The sequence below is a fragment of the Cydia fagiglandana genome, chromosome 12 (assembly GCF_963556715.1).
Source record: "Cydia fagiglandana chromosome 12, ilCydFagi1.1, whole genome shotgun sequence".
Classification (NCBI taxonomy): Eukaryota; Metazoa; Arthropoda; class Insecta; order Lepidoptera; family Tortricidae; genus Cydia; species Cydia fagiglandana.
The window spans coordinates 12,155,455-12,175,019 of NC_085943.1; the positions used below are offsets into that span (position 1 = coordinate 12,155,455).

Consider the following 19,565-nt stretch of genomic DNA (forward strand, 5'->3'; position numbering starts at 1 on the left):
AGAAGACGAATCCACGAATTGCTATTCCTGCCGAGGCATATATAGTGCTTTTCTCCAAACATGCGAGGAAATAAGGTAAAATAATAATGATTTAAGCATCAAGCATCACTAAAATCGAACCTTCATGTCAAAAATGTCAAAAACAATTTCCCTCTTTAATTGATTTTTAAAAGTTAAAGGCACAAACTTATTCTGCCATTCAGTACCGTTCAATATTCATTCATTGAATATAATTGTGCAATATAGTTGGTCAACCCAGTGTGTCAATCAGTAAGAACCAGCAAAACTATACCCATCCTTTTCTTTTGGGTGCTAGTACTAGTGTAAGACAAAAATAGTAGGATTTTCTCTGTTTATGTTTGAAATGAGAAACTCCTTTGACAAACTATATAAGCTTTATGAACACGGATGAGACCCTTAAAAAATATAAAAATTATCTTTGATTTTATTAAGCAGTATTCGCACGATCATACACGAGTAACGGGTCTTACCCCGGCTACTCACGTATAGCGCCCTCCAGACTATGCGCGTGAATCGCGGGCGAAGCCGCGAACGCGAGTGTGGAATCTAGTTCGCTGATATGCGAAATCGACTCCAGACTCGCGTTCGCGGCTTCGCGCCGCGATTCGCGCACGAGTGTGGAGCGGGCTTAACGATAAATCGTTGCGATAAAACTGTGCAGTCCGACTGTGCAGATAAATCGAACCGTGTGTATGACAAATCGTTACGATAATCGACATACACACGGTTCGATTTATCTGCACAGTCGGACTGCACAGTTTTATCGCAACGATTTATCGTTACGTGAGTAGCCGGGGTAATACACGCTTGCTCGTGTCTTGATCGGGTCGTGTAGACGCGGCTCGCGGCTATAATAATTGGCTGTTTGCGTTTTATATTTTTAAAAAGAAAAAACACTACAGTAATAAGTCATTACTGTAGTGTTTTTTTACTTCCCGTCCGCTAAAACAGGACAGCGATAGTTTGATTTTTTTTAATTAGAGTTTGGCAATAACGAAGAACTTCCCGTACTATTTTTGCTACAATAAAGCCCCCTCCACACTCGTGCCCGAATCGCGGCGCGAAGCCGCGAACGCAAGTGTGGCGTCGATGTTCGCAGACAGCGAAATCGACTCCACACTCGCGTTCGCGGCTTCGCCCGCGATTCACGGGCATAGTCTGGAGCGGGCTTAAGGTGAACATTTCCGAGCATATTGGAGAAAAATAAATTTGTTGGTGTCAAATTTTACTATATCTGGTGATCAGTTAAATAGCAGCCAAAAAAATATGCCAAAGACAGAGGAACCAAAAATCACTAATCATTGTTAGGATGTATTTGGATTAAACTCAAATAAAAGGATCACATACAATCTTTCAAATCTTTATTTAAGTCAAGCTATGCCGGCTTCAATATACACACTTGACATGAGAAGAGTTAGCCCAATACGGGACCGGCAACAAACTCAGCGGGACACATCTTTCCAAAATAACACATCCTTTCTTTATTTCACAAAAGTAAGCTGGTAATGAAACATAAGGAATCAAAATAACACTTGAAATAAAACACTTAGCTTAATGGTTAAAAAACGTTGGCCTTCAGGAACGTGGCGAATTAGGCACGAGGTATGGCTGACGTTTGATCTCTAGCGCGGTCCGATCAAGAAGACCTGCGGCGGAGCCTCACCGCTCCCGCCTCAAAGTCAAGTTGGCAAACATGCTCGACCAGTCTATATACCAACATTACGACAAAAATGCCACCTCATACCGAACTTTACCCAAGTTAAACCACTTGACGTTCCAAAGCCTTCTACCAAGGCCCCTACGTTTATTGTTCTATTTGACGGCGCAGCAACTAGTATCATTTCTCTCTCCTCGCTCTTTTAAAATGCCATTTGTCAAAAAAGGACAACCATACTGCTGACAAGGTGAACTTCAAATCAAGTGTTGCCTTTTTTGATGCATCCAGGCTGTGAATGTGTGCGTAAAAGCGTGTATGTGTGTTCTTTTAGGGATGTGAAAAGTCGATTTTAATCATGTTATATATCGATAAACGCTACACAGCGGAACGAAATAGCTATTAATTGAAGCTTCAATATCTTCGTTAAACATATACATAATTGAAATGCTAATGAATAATAAATATATCTATATATATAAATGCAAGTGTCCTGACTGACTGACTGACTGATTCATCAACGCAGAGACGAAACTACAAAAGCCAGAAAGTTGAAATTTGCACACCAGATTGCATTTATAAAGTGTACAAGAGATAAGAAGCGATTTTGAGAAATTCAACCCTTAAGGGGGTTAAAAAGGGGATGAAAGTTTGTATGGGGTTAAAGTTTTCTTTTAAGCTAGGAATTTGAAACTTCGTAAAAAGATATATTATTAAAATACAAGAAAACTAATTTCAGCGTTTTTGAAAATTCATCCCCTAAGGTGGTGAAAAACGGGTTGAAAGTTTGTATGGATAACAAAAAAATTTTCAAGTGGTGGACTTGAATCTTTGTATTTAGGGATATTATTAGAAGACAGGAAAAGTAATTTCAGCGTTTTGTAAAATTCATCCCCTAACAGGGTTAAAAAGGGGTTGAAAATTTTAATCCATTACAAATGCTTTGAAACTTCGTAGAAAGGCATAATAGCCGATTACAAAAAAAGTGATTGCAACGTTTTTGGAAATTCAACCCCTAAGGGTGTTAAAAAGGGGATGAAAGTTCGTCTTCGGGTGCAAATTTTATTTTAAGCTAGGAACTTGAAACTTTGTAAAAAAGTATCAAATTCAAATACAAGAAAACTGATTTCAGCGTTTTATAAAATTCATCCCCCAAGGTGGTGAAAAAGGGGTTGAAAGTTTGTATGGATATCAAAAAAATTTTCGAGCGCGGGACTTGAATCTTTGTATTTGGGGATACTATTAGAAGACAATAAAAGTAATTTCAGCGTTTTGTAAAATTCATCCCTTAACAGGGTTAAAAAGGGGATGAAAGTTTGTATGGGGTTAAAGTTTTCTTTTGAGCTACGAATTTGAAACTTCGTTAAAAGATATATTATTAAAATACAAGAAAAAACATTTCAGCGTTTTTGAAAATTCAACCCCTGAGGTGGTGAAAAAGGGGTTGAAAGTTTGTATGGATATCAAACATTTTTTCGTGTGGGACTTGAATCTTTGTATTTAGGGATATTATTAGAAGACAGGAAAAGTAATTTCAGCGTTTTGTAAAATTCATCCCCTAACAGGGTTAAAAAGGGGTTGAAAGTTTGAATCCATTACAAATGGTTTTGAAACTTCTTAGAAAGGCATAATAGCCGATTACAAAAAAAAGTGATTGCAACGTTTTTTGGAATTTCATCCCCTAAGGGGGTTAAAAAGGGGATGGAAGTTCGTCGGCGGGTGCAAATTCTATTTTAAGCAAGGAACTTGAAACTTTGTAAAAACGTTTTAAATTAAAATACAAGAAAACTAATTTCAGCGTTTTTGAAAATTCATCCCCTAAGGTGGTGAAAAAGGGGTTGAAAGTTTGTATGGATAGCAAACGTTTTTTCGAGCGCGGGACTTGAATCTTTGTATTTGGTGATACTATTAGAATACAATAAAAGTAATTTCAGCGTTTTGTAAAATTCATCCCCTAACAGGGTTAAAATGGGTTTCAAAGTTTAAATCCATTACAAATGCTTTGAAAATTCTTAGAAAGGCATAATAGCCGATTACAAAAAAAAGTAATTGCAACGTTCTTGGAAATTCAACCCCTTAGGGGATTAAAAAGGGGATGAAAGTTCGTCTTCAGGTGCAAATTTTATTTGAAGCTAGGAAATTGAAACTTTGTAAAAAGGTATTATATTAAAATACAAAAAACTAATTTCAGTGTTTTTGAAGATTCATCCCTATGGTGGTGAAAATGGGGTTGAAAGTTTGTATGGATATCATGCATTTTTTCGAGCGCGGGATTTGAATCTTTGTATTTGGGGATATTATTAGAAGACAATAAAAGTGATTTCAGCGATTTGTAAAATTCATCCCCTAACAGGGTTAAAATGGGGTTCAAAGTTTGAATCCATTACAAATGCTTAGAAACTTCTTAGAAAGACATAATAGCCGATTACAAAAAAAAAGTAATTGCAACGTTTTTGGAAATTCAATCCCTAAGGGGGCTAAAAAGGGGATGAAAATTCGTCTTGGGGTGTAAATTTAATTTTAAGCTAGGAACTTTAACTTTTTGGAAAAAAAAGGTAATAAATTAAAAAAACCGGGCAAGTGCGAGTCGGACTCGCGCACGAAGGGTTCCGTACCATAATGCAAAAAAAGCAAAAAAAAAACGGTCACCCATCCAAGTACCCGACGTTGCTTAACTTTGGTCAAAAATCATGTTTGTTGTATGGGAGCCCCATTTAAATCTTTATTTTATTCTGTTTTTAGTATTTGTTGTTATAGCGGTAACAGAAATACATCATCTGTGAAAATTTCAACTGTCTAGCTATCACGGTTCGTGAGATACAGCCTGGTGACAGACGGACGGACGGACGGACGGACAGCGAAGTCTTAGTAATAGGGTCCCGTTTTACCCTTTGGGTACGGAACCCTAAAAACATGAAAACTAATTCAAGCATTTTTGAAAATCATCCCCCAAGGTGGTGAGAAAGGGGTTGAAAGTTTGTATGAAGATCAGATATTTTGTGAGTGCGGAATGCGGGACTTGAATCTTTGTATAAGGGCATAGGTACCTATTATGAGAATACAAGAAAAGTAATTTCAGCAACCAACATCAAAATCCACTTGACTTAAAACTTCATACAACTTGCTAAAAAAGAAAAGTACTTAATTTCAACATTGCTTGGATATGAAAATTATAGGTACTAAAGATGTAAAATGTTGAAGATAAGATTCCACGCGGACGAAGTCGCGGGCAACAGCTAGTTAGAATATAATAAAATATTTCAATTATTGCGGAACACATATCTTAGTAGGTATTTATGTATTTTAATTAAATATCTGAACTTTCCCTTGGTTCCCTGCTGGGGCGTGACGATAAAATTGTGATCTGATAACCACAATAAAGAATAAAAGCGTTTTTGTTCATTTTAGATATCGTCAAACCTTTGAAGTAAAATTAAAATTGTAAGAAATGTCGATAGTTTATCGATATGACTTTATCGACATGGCTACAGCAAGGTGGTGTTAAATTGTTAATCGTACACTAAACAAAAGTGGCAACAGTGACAGCTCGCTGAGACACCGTCTATATATATATTATGTCTATGCCTTCTACCTGTCATCTTAGTTAGTTCAACAACACGCCAATAGACGGCGTTGCTCTCTACGTTAGGAATTTCATTACAACCAAGTAATACGTAGCTCAACATTACTAATCGATTTTATACAGGCGTCTAAATTTACAAACTGTAACGCTGCAATACGACTTTCTGGAGTCACGCTCCGACATAAGTACATTATTACTGATATCAGACTTCCTAAACTATGTATCGTTGTAGGAACCATGCAAAACGCATACTTATGACAGACACCTTTTTGCTTAAACCTTAAACGCATAACCGAGAAGTCAACACAAACCATACTCAAGGACCGTCAAAATGAATGAACCGCAAGGCAAGGCTAATAAGGCCCTCTACAGATCACTCCTTCATCAACCACCCAAACTCCTTCATCTCGCGATCAAACGCCTCGTCTCTGTACTTCTTGATCTTGTTGAAGCCCGTCTCGAAGTCGGTGTGCAGCCGGCAGGTGCCGCCGTAGCGCGGCGGGAGGCACTCGCGCGGGAGGTGCCGCTGCAGCGACTCCAGGTCGCTGCCGTGGAAGTGGATCTTGGCCCACGCCTTCCTGCTGATGAAACGTTTGAAGAGGAAGAAGAAGGTGTTCAGCAGCCAGTTGTAGTTTATGATGTGGCAGCTGTGCATTATGCCGGGGAGCGCGTACTGGAAACCAATATAGATGTCACTGATTAATATGGAAATAAAGTTTAGGATGGATAATTATGAGCTGTTTTTGAAAAGTTTTAGTGTAGGCAAACAGAGTAGATTTACTGCCATCTATCGACACACGACTAAAACTCAAAATAAACACGTATAACATTATCAATAAAATGTGATGCCCCAAGGGTAAAGGTACCTGGCGGTTGTCGCTTACGCTATTATTAACGCTGCTCTAATATTATTGCGGCGCTATCGCTATGCGACGTAAGCGCCGGCCGCCATAAGGTACCTTTTTCAGTGGAACGTCACAAATGTATATATATATGGATAAATGATTTTATTATTTTTATATCATTTTGACCTATTTTCATTCACTGATGTGTTAAAATTGTTAACCTATGTGTTAAAATTGTTAAATATGAAATGGTGTCGTCACGCCATCTAGCCGAGCCTAGGCCAAAGGTGTGTGCGCCATCTATCCGAGAATGACTTTTTCTTGATTTCTGAGGCACATTTTTAGGGTTCCGTAGCCAAATGGCAACAAACGAAACCCTTATGGATTCGCCATGTCTGTCTGTCTGTCTGTCTGTCTGTCCGTCCGTATGTCACAGCCACTTTTTTCCGAAACTATAAGAACTATACTGTTGAAACTTGGTAAGTAGATGTATTCTGTGAACCGCATTAAGATTTTCACACAAGAATAGAAAAAAAAAACAATAAATTTTGGGGGTTCCCCATACTTAGAACTGAAACTCAAATTTTCTTTTTCATCAAACCCGTGTGGATAGATCTTCAAAAATGATATTGAGGTTTCTAATATTTCTTTTTTAAACTGAATAGTTTGCGCGATAGACACTTCCAAAGTGGTAAAATGTGTCCCCCCTCCTGTAACTTCTAAAATAAGAGAATGATAAATCAAATTAAATTATCATGCAAACTTCCACCGAAAATTGGTTTGATCGACCCCTATTCGACAAGCGACGTTTGACGTATCGTGTTGATCTCCCGTTGATGTGGGAAAAATCATAAGTTCTCGAATACGTACAATGTCAAAATTTGACATTAACAATCCACAGTTAGGGTGACAAGCAAACCAAACCGAACCACCCTTAATTTAGAGTTAAGTTTTGGATGGTTTTGGTTGTACCAAATGATATTATCCACCGTTGATGGAATCAACACTCAGTATGCAATAAAATCAACTGTTGATTTGACGTGGATGCGAAATCTGACAGTTGTACGTGTCGAATTTGGCCCCTGGTAGGTAAGTAGTTTTTTTAATACGTCATAAATCGTAAACCGCAATTTTATTATGTTACTTGCTGGTACGGAACCCTACATGGGCGAGTCCGACTCGCACTTGGCCGCTTTTTTTTCTTAGACGTTATTCATCTTAATCATTTTATACGAAGTTACATATGTCTTTGGTGTAGGTTAGATTATATGTACCTAAATGATGGTATTATAATTATTTTCATTTTATCTGGGTAGAAAGTAAGAAAGAAGACTACCTTACTCCGTCAATTCGCCTAAACGTGTTACCACCTTCAACTTTATTTAAACTCCTTTATTACGCACCTACGAATAAGTAAGTATGGGTACCTTGTTAAGTATCTTTAATTTTTGATTTAAAAGTTTGTTCCCATTGGCATTGCTGACCCAATTTCGCGTCCGTGGATGGAGCTCAAGGGTTTAATGCTTACTCCGACGAGAGAGATGATCTGGTAGGCGACGGTGGGCGTGCGCATAGCGATGTGCTTTATGGTGATGCCCTCGAGGTTAAAGATGGCGGTGGAGCCCTGCAGCCCCGTCCCCGTGAAGGTTGAATGCTCACCCCGGTCAGACAAACGATCTGGTAGGCGACGGTGGGCGTGAGTGTGGCGATGTGCTTCATGGTGATACCTTCGAGGTCGAAGATGACGGTGCCACCGAGCACCTGCGCGCGCGGCGTGCGCAGACCGATCTCCATGAAGGCCAGCGCGGCGCGCACCAGGTCCTCCACGGGGAAGTCGTCAGGGTCCCATGTGCCTGAGAAACATAACATAATTACTTAAATATATAACAGGAAATAAGTATATATCACTATGCTAGGATCATTTCACCAAAACTTAACCATTCCGTTTTATTCATTTGGAATCTTTTCTACTCACGATCAGGAGCTTCTTTGATAAAAGAAAATAAAAATATTAATTTCATATTGTTATTATAATAATTCATGTTTCATATAGACTTTGTAAGTAAGCTAGTGGGTTCTAAAGTATATATCCGGACACTGCTCAGACCGACCCTTCAGTGTCAATACTCTAAGCTGTCACTATGTTTTAAATACCGGGCGACGAGCAGTCTAGGCCAGAGCCCAGAAGTCCACGTCTCGGTACAGTTGCGGGTACTGTACGGTACGTACCTAGTACTCACCGAACCGGGCGATGAGCAGGCGGCCGACGCCGGGCGGGTCGAGCATGGCGGCCTCGTAGGCGCCCTTCACCTTCGTCAGCGCCCAGAAGTCTACGTCTCGGTACAGTTGCGGGTACTGTACGGTACGTACCTAGTACTCACCGAACCGGGCGATGAGCAGGCGGCCGACGCCGGGCGGGTCGAGCATGGCGGCCTCGTAGGCGCCCTTCACCTTCGTCAGCGACCAGAAGTCCACGTCTCGGTACAGTTGCGGGTACTGTACGGTACGTACCTAGTACTCACCGAACCGGGCGATGAGCAGGCGGCCGACGCCGGGCGGGTCGAGCATGGCGGCCTCGTAGGCGCCCTTCACCTTCGTCAGCGCCCAGAAGTCCACGTCTCGGTACAGTTGCGGGTACTGTACGGTACGTACCTAGTACTCACCGAACCGGGCGATGAGCAGTCGGCCGACGCTGGGCGGGTCGAGCATGGCGGCCTCGTAGGCGCCCTTCACCTTCGTCAGCGACCAGAAGTCTACGTCTCGGTACAGTTGCGGGTACTGTACGGTACGTACCTAGTACTCACCGAACCGGGCGATGAGCAGGCGGCCGACGCCGGGCGGGTCGAGCATGGCGGCCTCGTAGGCGCCCTTCACCTTCGTCAGCGACCAGAAGTCTACGTCTCGGTACAGTTGCGGGTACTGTACGGTACGTACCTAGTACTCACCGAACCGGGCGATGAGCAGGCGGCCGACGCCGGGCGGGTCGAGCATGGCGGCCTCGTAGGCGCCCTTCACCTTCGTCAGCGACCAGAAGTCTACGTCTCGGTACAGTTGCGGGTACTGTACGGTACGTACCTAGTACTCACCGAACCGGGCGATGAGCAGGCGGCCGACGCCGGGCGGGTCGAGCATGGCGGCCTCGTAGGCGCCCTTCACCTTCGTCAGCGCCCAGAAGTCCACGTCTCGGTACAGTTGCGGGTACTGTACGGTACGTACCTAGTACTCACCGAACCGGGCGATGAGCAGGCGGCCGACGCCGGGCGGGTCGAGCATGGCGGCCTCGTAGGCGCCCTTCACCTTCGTCAGCGACCAGAAGTCCACGTCTCGGTACAGGTACGGGTATTGCTCCAGGAAGTTGCAGTACCGCACCAACTGCCGATACATTATATTTGTCAATATAGAATCTAACTATTTAAATAATTGGGGGTTGACTGAACGAGTGTGCTAAGTGAAGAGCTAATAAAATTTTTCTAATGTTCATATTCGTTACGTTTTCTGAAAAATCTGAACAATATAAAATTCAAGGTTTAGTAATTTTAAAAGTTCAGTAGTAGTTTCGTAATTCACGCCATATTGGTCAACTAGCTGTAACTTTAAGTCTCTTAAGTATTCCCGCAATTTAATGAAATCAATCATACGGTATAGTTTATGAAAAAATGAAAATGAAAAATGAAAATGAAAAATTATATATTTTTTGTCCTGTTGTTTTCTCGATTTAGAATGTGGCTTTGGGTATTATTTTCAGGGTTAAGTATATCCAAATTTTTATATGTACCGCTACCTGCTTCTTACGCCCCTCGCTGCTAGAGGTCGCTAGTGCTCGTGTTATGCATTCGTTATTACGGTGTCTTTCCGTAAAACAATGTCCATAACCATAATATATTGCTATAAATATCGAAAATATGTATGTGTTTTACATTTCAATTTCCATTTTTTTACGGGCGTTGCGGACAGCCCTACATCCACACTTCGGTAGATGGCGCTAGTAGAGGTAGAGTAGTGTTTCTGGCTCAAAATTCAAAATATAATTAAGGGTTTCCGATTAGTAGAAAATAATAGCGTCGACCACAATATAGCAATATACTCATTTGTCACGGAAATAACGCTGCCACAGCGTCGGGTCATAATCCTATTATTTTCCGGCTTTAGAATCCGGCATTGGGTACTTAATATTTTCGAAGTCAGGGTATCTGATCTAATTATTCTGTCTGACAAATTATTTCCATTATTATACTTTATTATATTAAGTATTATTAATAGTAAAATTGCATGACAATAGTCACTATTGATTATCGGAAGATCATTATAAAAAAAACTGGTCAAGTGCGAGTTCGAACTCGCGTTTCAAGGGTTCCGTACATCACACAATTTTCAACATTTTTTTTCTGTACATCAAACGTGACGTGAGTGAAACGTCTTGAAAAACCCGAATGGGTCAATCAAAAACCAGATGTAACATGAAGTTTTCTGGCGTGGTGGCTTATATTATCTCTGCAACTATGCAATGTAGCTTAGATAGGAAGATTAAATGCCGAACAGTAGTACAAGGTGTCCAAATGCGAAGACTGAAGACCGAGCTCCGCCTAGGGCTGATAGCTCGGAGCGTCCGACGAGTCACGCTTCCTACAACTTCCGCAAGTGTTTTAAAAGGCCGAAGAGAGATAATACCTACAGGGTGGCCAAAAAATAAGTGCATTCCCGTAGCCGGGGAGGTTTTCGGATTATACTGAGCTTTACAACTTTTACTATGGGACCCCAAATTCGAAATCGCGAAAAAAAATGTATCTTCCCGTAGAAAACGGACCAGCCAAAATGTATGAAACAGCCAAATTTTTCCTCGCAATTTCGGGGTTGCACGTTGGCAACGGGAATACACTTTAGTAAATTTTTGGCCACCCTGTTTAGTGCTTTTTAAAACACGTAACAATAGTAACCTAATCAATCAGTACTACACTTGTACCAATGCGGCTGTGTGCCAGATACAGCCTATAGTCACTCTAATAAAAGTCTGCAGCGGTGTAAGTGTTATTAATACGTCATAATTTCATAGAAGTTTGACGTTTAATATGACACTTGCACTGCGTGGGCTATCAAAATCGCTGCAGACTTTTTACGGTCTAACTATAGTCGCATTTTTTGTCGTCATTCCGACTCATGCTTGAAGTTAGCTTCAAGCGTGAGTCGGAATGGCACGCCTCTTCGGGACGCTTCGGGCCTTCGGCCTTATGCGGATATCGGCCTAGGGCCTTCGCAAATAGCTGTCTACATCACGTTTCACTTAAACCATTGCGGCTGTGTCCCTAAAAAACCTAAAACGCATTTTTGTTCTTAAATCCGACTCGCGCTTGACTGTAGATTTCTAACAGGTTTTCCTGTCATCGTTAGGTAAAGGACTATTATGAGTATTTTTTTCAGAATTTTAGACCCTGTAGTTTCGGAGATAGAGGGGGGGAATGGTCATTTTTTGTCTTATTTCTTGAATAACTTCAAAATTTTTTATTGTAAATTTATAAAAAAAATATATTTGAGATTCTCACAATGAGCTCTTTCGTTTGATATGTAACACGACATAGTTTGCAAAACTTTGTTTTTAAATTTTATCTTTTACCCCCCAAAAGTAGCCCTTATGTTTAAAATTCATTTGTTGACGTTACATATTCGTCTTTGGGTCACAGATTTACATATGTGTACCAAATTTCAACTTAATTGGTCCAGTAGTTTCGGACTAAATTGGCTGTGACAGACGGACGGACAGACAGACGCACGAGTGATCCTATAAGGGTTCCGTGTTTTCCTTTTGAGGTACGGAACCCTAAAAAAATTGAGCGAAGAAGTATTGAACATTTAGGTAAGCAGGATTAGTTAAGGCATATTATACGTAGTGATAGTTACATGTCTGTGCGCGCGGCGTACGACGAAACTGCGCGCGCGCAGGAACTTGAGTAGGAACGCGTCGTCCATGCGCCGCGGCGTGCACTCGCCGCGCTCTGCAATACAGTTAACCAACACCAGTTTAAAATCTTCAACCAGCTTTCTGCAGGCTGCGGGATTTAAGTATGTGATACATAGGAACGAAATACCAAAGGAAATTGGTTTTAATTAACTAGAAGTATGCATAAGATAAATTAGACATACAGGATAGACATTAGGTTCCTAAAACACGTATGTCAATATCATAATAAACAATATCTAGAAGACAAAAGGAGATTATATGCCATTTTCCCCCTCCCCCTCTATGATTTCTTCGTTTAGGTCCAGGGTGTAGTCGTTAAGATGTTGAGGCATTTTCTTAGACCTCGTAGATCTACGGAAGATCCGTGAAGGCGGAGCTTCTTGTGGTGGAGTACTGAAGATCTCTTGATCATTATTAAGTGTACCTACATCAACAGGATTTTCTTGTTCTTCGTCCAATGTGGGAATATCCGATCCTCTATCAGGAGCCGTTCCGTCGGGTATAAAGCCTTCATCATCTGACGTGACGTGACGTTGTCGTACATATAACGTTGAAATTACTTTTATTAAATCTTATATTATTTCTTTCTAAGAAGTGAAGAAATATGCATTAGTAAAGGATTCAGACATTCGACCCCTTTTTAACCCTTTTAGGGTATGAATATAAAAAAAGATGAAATTACTTTTCTTGTATTCTAAATTCTAATAATATGCCTTTATGCAAAGATTCAAGTCCAGCCAAATAAAGTAAGAAAATGTTTCATCTCCGTACAAACTTTTAACCAACACTCTAAACTCTGTAGTTGTCTTGTTTTTTAATAAAATACCTATTTTTAAAGTTTCAAATCCTAGCCATGTAGGTACACTTTATAAATGTAACTTGGTGTGCTCTACGTTGATCAATTAATCAGTCAGTCAGGATACACGCATTAATATAGATAGATATGTAGATTTCTTCCTATCGAGCATACCTACTGGATTAAAACGCGTAAAATTAAACACAAAAAAAACTGGTCAAGTGCGAGTTCGGACTCGCGTTTCAAGGGTTCCGTACATCACACAATTTTCAACAATTTTTTTTTGTACATCAAACGTGACGTTAGTGAAACGTCTTGAAAAACCAGATGTAACATGAAGTTTTCTGGCGTGGTGGCTTATATTATCTCTGCAATTATGCAAAGTAGCTTAGATAGGAAGATTAAATGCCGAACAGTAGTACAAGGTGTCCAAATGCGAAGACTGAAGACCGAGCTCCGCCTAGGGCTGATAGCTCGGAGCGTCCGACGAGTCACGCTTCCTACAACTTCCGCAAGTGTTTTAAAAGGCCGAAGAGAGATAATACCTACAGGGTGGCCAAAAAATAAGTGCATTCCCGTAGCCGGGGAGGTTTTCGGATTATACTGAGCTTTACAACTTTTACTATGGGACCCCAACCCCGAAATCGCGAAAAAAAATGTATCCTCCCGTAGAAAACGGACCAGCCAAAATGTATGGAACAGCCAAATTTTTCCTCGCAATTTCGGGGTTGCACGTTGGCAACGGGAATACACTTAGTTAATTTTTGGCCACCCTGTTTAGTGCTTTTTAAAACACGTAACAATAGTAACCTAATCAATCAGTACTACACTTGTACCAATGCGGCTGTGTGCCAGATACAGCCTATAGTCACACCAATAAAAGTCTGCAGCGGATATGATAGCCCACGCAGTGTAAGTGTTATTAATACGTCATAATTTCATAGAAGTTTGACGTTTAATATGACACTTGCACTGCGTGGGCTATCAAAATCGCTGCAGACTTTTTACGGTCTAACTATAGTCGCATTTTTTGTCGTCATTCCGACTCATGCTTGAAGTTAGCTTCAAGCGTGAGTCAGAATGGCACGCCTCTTCGGGATGCTTCGGGCCTTCGGCCTTATGCGGATATTGGCCTAGGGCCTTCGCAAATAGCTGTCTACATCACGTTTCACTTAAACCGTTGCGGCTGTGTCCCTAAAAAACCTAAACCGCATTTTTGTTCTTAAATCCGACTCACGCTTGACTGTAGATTTCTAACAGGTTTTCCTGTCATCGTTAGGTAAAGGACTATTATGAGTAATTTTTTCAGAATTTTAGACCCTGTAGTTTCGGAGATAGAGGGGGGGGAATGGTAATTTTTTGTCTTATCTCTTGAATAACTTCTAAATTTTTTATTGTAAATTTATAAAAAAAATATATTTGTGATTCTCACAATGAGTTCTTTCGTTTGATATGTAACATGACATAGGTTGCAAAACTTTGTTTTTAAATTTTATCTTTTACCCCCCAAAAGTAGCCCTTATGTTTGAAATTCATTTGTTGACGTTACATATTCGTCTTTGGGTCACAGACTTACATATGTGTACCAAATTTCAACTTAATTGGTCCAGTAGTTTCGGAGCAAATTGGCTGTGACAGACGGACGGACAGACAGACGCACGAGTGATCCTATAAGGGTTCCGTTTTTTCCTTTTGAGGTACGGAACCCTAAAAACCACAATTTTGCAGTATCATTTATTCATATTATAGTTTTCGTTCCTGAAAACCGGGACACATAAAATTGAGCGAAGACAAGTTACGAACAGATTTCCATGACCAATCGCCTCCCGGGTGATATCTCGGTTATTGGTTAACAGCTATGTATGAAACAATGTAAAAAAATAAAATAAATTTTGTCATCGCCTCCCGTTTGATACTTTGTCAGAAGATAGTTTAGATAGATGTTGTTGTAAATAAAAAAGCAGTCATCCGGTTGTATAGCGGTGGAAAGACCGTCAGCTACTTGCATAAACACGTAAAAAATAAGCGCCGTACCTTTTTATTATGGTAATACTAAATCATGAAACTTTGCATGTAGGATTTCATCAGGCATTTTAATACAGGGTTATGGATTTGCGGACATGATCACTTGACGGTCTTTCCACCGCGATACAACCGGCTGACTATTTTTTTAATTCATGATAGCATCTAAACTATCATCTGACAAAGTATCACTCGGGAGGCGATGACTGACGATTTTTGCTCCTGGCCCGCGGACTAATACTAAACTTCTAGTGCCTGGCTCCTTCTCACCGTAAACCATGAATCTAGGATATACCTGGATCTGGCATGAGTGGTGGGGGTAACTGACAGAACGGGATAGTCTTATGTATCTTTTAGTAGGAGTAGCAGAGAAAGCGGTATTATTGCTTGTCCTTGTCACAGTCTCACTTTTCGTTTGTTCCTCACCTTTTCATTAGTATGGAGAATGGTGGGCAACAAATGAATTCGACCAATCACAGTGTCGCATTTGCGTATGTTTTGTCCCTCACGGAGGCACGCGTATACCACTTCTATGCGATTCTACCTTCTATGCCGTAAACCAACCGTGGACCTAATCGTCTCACCGTCGACCAAAGTGTTCACAGTTTGGTGGTGGTGGTGGCCGCTTTACGCCTACACGAAGAGAGGCCTATTGAGTGGGTGTTGAAGATGACCGATGACCTCACCGTATATCATATTGCGGAGATCCTGGATGGCCGCGGCGCGGGTGTCGGGGTCCTCGTTGACCAGCTCGCGCGCCAGCTCCAGCAGCTCCGGGTGCTCGGACGTGTCGAGGTCGGCCTCGTAGCACAGGTCGATGAACCGGTCCTGCATCCTGCAGCTGCACCTACCTGTGGCTAGCTTCAACCCTGTCAAACGTGAAGGTTTAATAAACTGTATGATTTGCAAACATTTGAGGAGTGGAGACTGAGACGGGACTATTGCATTCATTTATTCTATTACGAAACACGAGGTTCAGGGTTCGAATCCCGGTAAGGGCATTTATTTGTGTCCTGTGTATGTTATGGGTGTTATTATGATGTAGGTACGACCATTAATTTCTATCTAATATGCCAGTACGATCGAGATGCATAGAAAGTAAGTTAGATATTGATCATCATTCACATAATTTAAATCTTCTCGGGGCAGAGGTGTACGGTTGGAGCCGGTTTAGGTTTATTTGACGTTCATAAGCGCATTGTAATATGATATGCCTACTTGAATAAACTATTTTTTATCTTTATCTTTAATTTAGATATTGTGCAAAAAATAACTATTAAGAATTGTTATTTATTATTTAAACAACTAATGAGATTATGGGTAACATTTCAAAATATTCATCAATCATTGTAACGACAATAATTATTTTACATACAGAATATTACGATTACGCCCTACAGAATATTATAATTTAACATGAGACAACCTTGTTCACATATATAATTATAGCTAACATTTTTAAGTTTTAGGTACGATGTGAGGAAAATATATTGAAGACATTACCTAAATGCCAATGTAAAAAATATTATTTAAATTGGTAATTTCTGTTATAAAACTAAGTTAAGCCCTAGAGGCCAATTCGAGCTTATATTTTGATTTTAAAAATGATGTTCACATACATGTTATTTTTATATACAAGTTCACATACAATATTGGCGCCTCGGCGGGCGCGAGCGAGGCCCACGAGCCGAGCGAATGGCAACATTTTGACATCAAAATGTAAAATTGGCCTCCAAGGTCGACGATCGTAGGTACATAAAAAATTGTATACGATTTATTTTTAATGTTTAACCGGCTTCATAATACTTTGTCACAAGAAAAGTCATTGAAAACCCAGCTAGTGTCGTTATGTTTAGGGTTCCGTATACCGGGTGTGGCCTGTAACATGAACAAATAATTAAAACATAGATTGTACTCCTCCAACGGTGACACTTTTGTTCAACAATTTTTAAAAATTATGAAGTATTGAGACTCCCTATTTGTCATACAAAATAAATATTATCTTCAATGGACGCCATCGCCACGCCATATCATTGTGATTGACGTTGCTTGTCAAGCCTTAAACATAACAAAATTCACAATACATTGCGTCTTCGAATAACTTTAAAGTGTATTAAAAATCAAAGTACAAGTTATTTTCAAAAGTCGCTGAACATATGTTGATCAGTATGAGGAGTACAGCCTACAGTTAAATTTTTTGCTCATATTACAGGCCACACCCCGTATAGTTCCTGGGTTCTCGATATCCTCGATGATTTTGTTTGGTATTTCTCTGGGTCGCGAGTCCGACTCTTACTGCCAAAAACATCACAAACCATCTATCTGCCTATAACGGTTATCGAGATAGAGCCTGCTGACAGACAGCCAGACGGAACGACTGACAGACTAACAGACGGAGCGTAAGCTTAGTAATAGGGTTCTGGGTTTATATTTATTTCGGGTAAAGAAACCAAAGGAGTTTTAATGTTATGTAGAACGCCTGCTGGAACCCGTTCACAGGCGCAACAATAAGTAGATTTAGACACCTATACTATTTTCAGGTTTCGTATCAATTATTTTAGTAGAAAAAGGCCTCAGGATTGCTATCCATATTTTTGGTAACGGTATTATGATGTAAATAAAGAAAAGCGGCCAAGTGCGAGTCGGACTCGCCCATGAAGGGTTCCGTAGCAGAAAGTAACATAATAAAATTGCGGTTTACGATTTATGACGATTAAAAAAGCTACTTACTAGATCTCGTTCAAACCAATTCTCGGTGGAAGTTTGCATGGTAATGTATATCATATATTTTTTTTAGTTTTATCATCCTCTTATTTTAGAAGTTACAGGGGGGGGGGGGGCACATATTTTACCACTTTGAAAGTGTCTCTCGTGCAAACTATTCAGTTTAGATAAAATATATGTTAGAAACCTCAATATCATTTTTGAAGACCTATCCATAGATACCCCACACGTATAGGTTTAATAAAAAAAAAATTAAGTTTCAGTTCCAAGTATGGCGGACCACCAAAATTCATTGTTTTTTTTTTCTATTTTTGTGTGAAAATCTTAATGCGGTTCACAGAATACATCTACTTACCAAGTTTCAACAGTATAGTTCTTATAGTTTCGGAAAAAAGTGGTTGTGACATACGGACGGACAGACAGACAGACAGACAGACAGACATGACGAATCTATAAGGGTTCCGTTTTTTGCCATTTGGCTACGGAACCCTAAAAAGCGCTACCATTTTTCAAAACCCTGCCACCTGAACCCACTGCAACTTAAATACAAACAAATTGGGTCCATGCCGCAGGCTGAGCTGGTAGGACGTGGCATTCTTTTTTTACGTTTGGGTTCTTTATAGGTTAGTTTAATGTTTATAGTGTAATATTTGGGTACTTACTTATTTAATTTTAAATAATTTTTAAATATTATTTTAATTTTAAGATGTATAATGAAATTAATGTGTAAAAACATTATTAGTCAGTAAATTAAATATGATAATTATGTAATAAAATATAATAAAATAATAAATTCAGTCTATAAACGTCCCACTGCTGGGCACAGGCCCGTCTCATGCGCGAGAGGGCTTGGGTTATAGTCCCCACGCTAGCCCAATGCGGATTGGGGAAATTTACCAATTAGTTGCATTAAAATCAAATTGAAGTACTTACCTATTACTTAGGTTGAAATCAAATATAAATAAAAACTATGATTATTATGTTTGTTTATTCCTTTCTTTGTTTTTATCAATAAATAAATAAATAAAAAACAAATTTTTACAAAAATTGTCTAAGCCCCACGGTAAGCTCAAGAAGGCTTGTGTTGATGTTGTGGGTATTCAGAAAACGATATACAGGGTGTTTGATACATCGTTTGCCAAATTAAAACGGCAGATAGGTTGAGTCATTTGCTATCTTCTCATGCCTAGAAATTTTTAATTTGGTGCAAAAAAAAAATTTTCAACTCTATGACAGTTTTTTGAAAATATCAAATTTTTACTTGCGTAGTAGTAAAAAAAACCATGGCCAATTTTGTATTTCTAGGCATGAGAACATAGCAAATGACTCAAGTTATCTGGCGTTTTAATTTGGCAAACGATGTAAGTATCAAACGCCCGATATATAAATACTTAAATACATAGAAAACAACCATGACTCAGGAACAAATATCTGTGTCATCACACAAATAAACGCCCCTACCGGGATAATAATTATATTTTTAAAATCTCAATCTCCAGAATCTTCTTTCTTATCTTTGTTTTCTAAATTTTGGCAAAATTTAATTTTATGATAAGATAACTACTTAAACACCCGTGTTTAACCTAGGACAAGCAGATTAACTATGGACGGCCCGCCAGGCTAAGTTAATTAAAATGAGTACTTACAAAGTAGAACTTTTATCCACACACCGTATAGGTACCACTCTTAGACAAGCACTAGATCGCAGGAGCGTCTGAGTAGATTAGTTAGATTACCTAGACTAAATGCCGATCACACCGCCTAAACCGCTCCGCCCGAACTGGAGGCGGTAATGACTTCAAGCTGAATCAGCCATATTACCTTGACAGTAACAACACATAATACTCGTATTTATGCCATTTGTTTACAGCGTGCTCTTACAAAGGAGGCGGGAGCGATAGCATTGTTCGAAAAATAGTTGTCATTCAATTAGTTAAATTCGATTCTACTGGCCTTACTAGGTTACT

The 19,565-nt window shown here is 39.8% G+C and overlaps 1 protein-coding gene and 1 long non-coding RNA gene across 2 annotated transcripts in view; one reads left to right on the plus strand and one right to left on the minus strand.

The window, feature by feature from the left end:
- Positions 1–1,365: 1,365 nt before the first annotated feature.
- Positions 1,366–15,981, minus strand: LOC134669665 (alpha-tocopherol transfer protein-like). Its single transcript, XM_063527343.1, has 5 exons — positions 15,561–15,981; positions 11,996–12,090; positions 9,331–9,475; positions 7,763–7,956; positions 1,366–5,931 (listed from the first exon to the last, which is right to left on the minus strand). Exons 1-5 carry the CDS (start codon positions 15,823–15,825, stop codon positions 5,632–5,634), a joined length of 999 nt encoding a protein of 332 aa, XP_063383413.1. The 5' UTR covers positions 15,826–15,981; the 3' UTR covers positions 1,366–5,631.
- Positions 6,480–19,565, plus strand: part of LOC134669671 (uncharacterized) — a 73,012-nt gene continuing 59,926 nt past the window's right edge. The window contains exon 1 of the long non-coding RNA XR_010098931.1: positions 6,480–6,737. This is a non-coding gene — a long non-coding RNA (uncharacterized LOC134669671). The remainder of the gene's footprint in view (positions 6,738–19,565) is intronic.

Coding starts and splice junctions, on each gene's coding strand:
- LOC134669665 (XM_063527343.1), bottom strand. CDS start 15,825: ATGAATGCAATAGTCCCGTCTCAGTCTCCACTCCTCAAATGTTTGCAA. Junction 12,091..15,560: donor TCTCCGCAATATGATATACG/GTGAGGTCATCG, acceptor ACTGTATTGCAG/AGCGCGGCGAGTGCACGCCG. Junction 7,957..9,330: donor CCTGCTCATCGCCCGGTTCG/GTGAGTACTAGG, acceptor TATGTTTCTCAG/GCACATGGGACCCTGACGAC.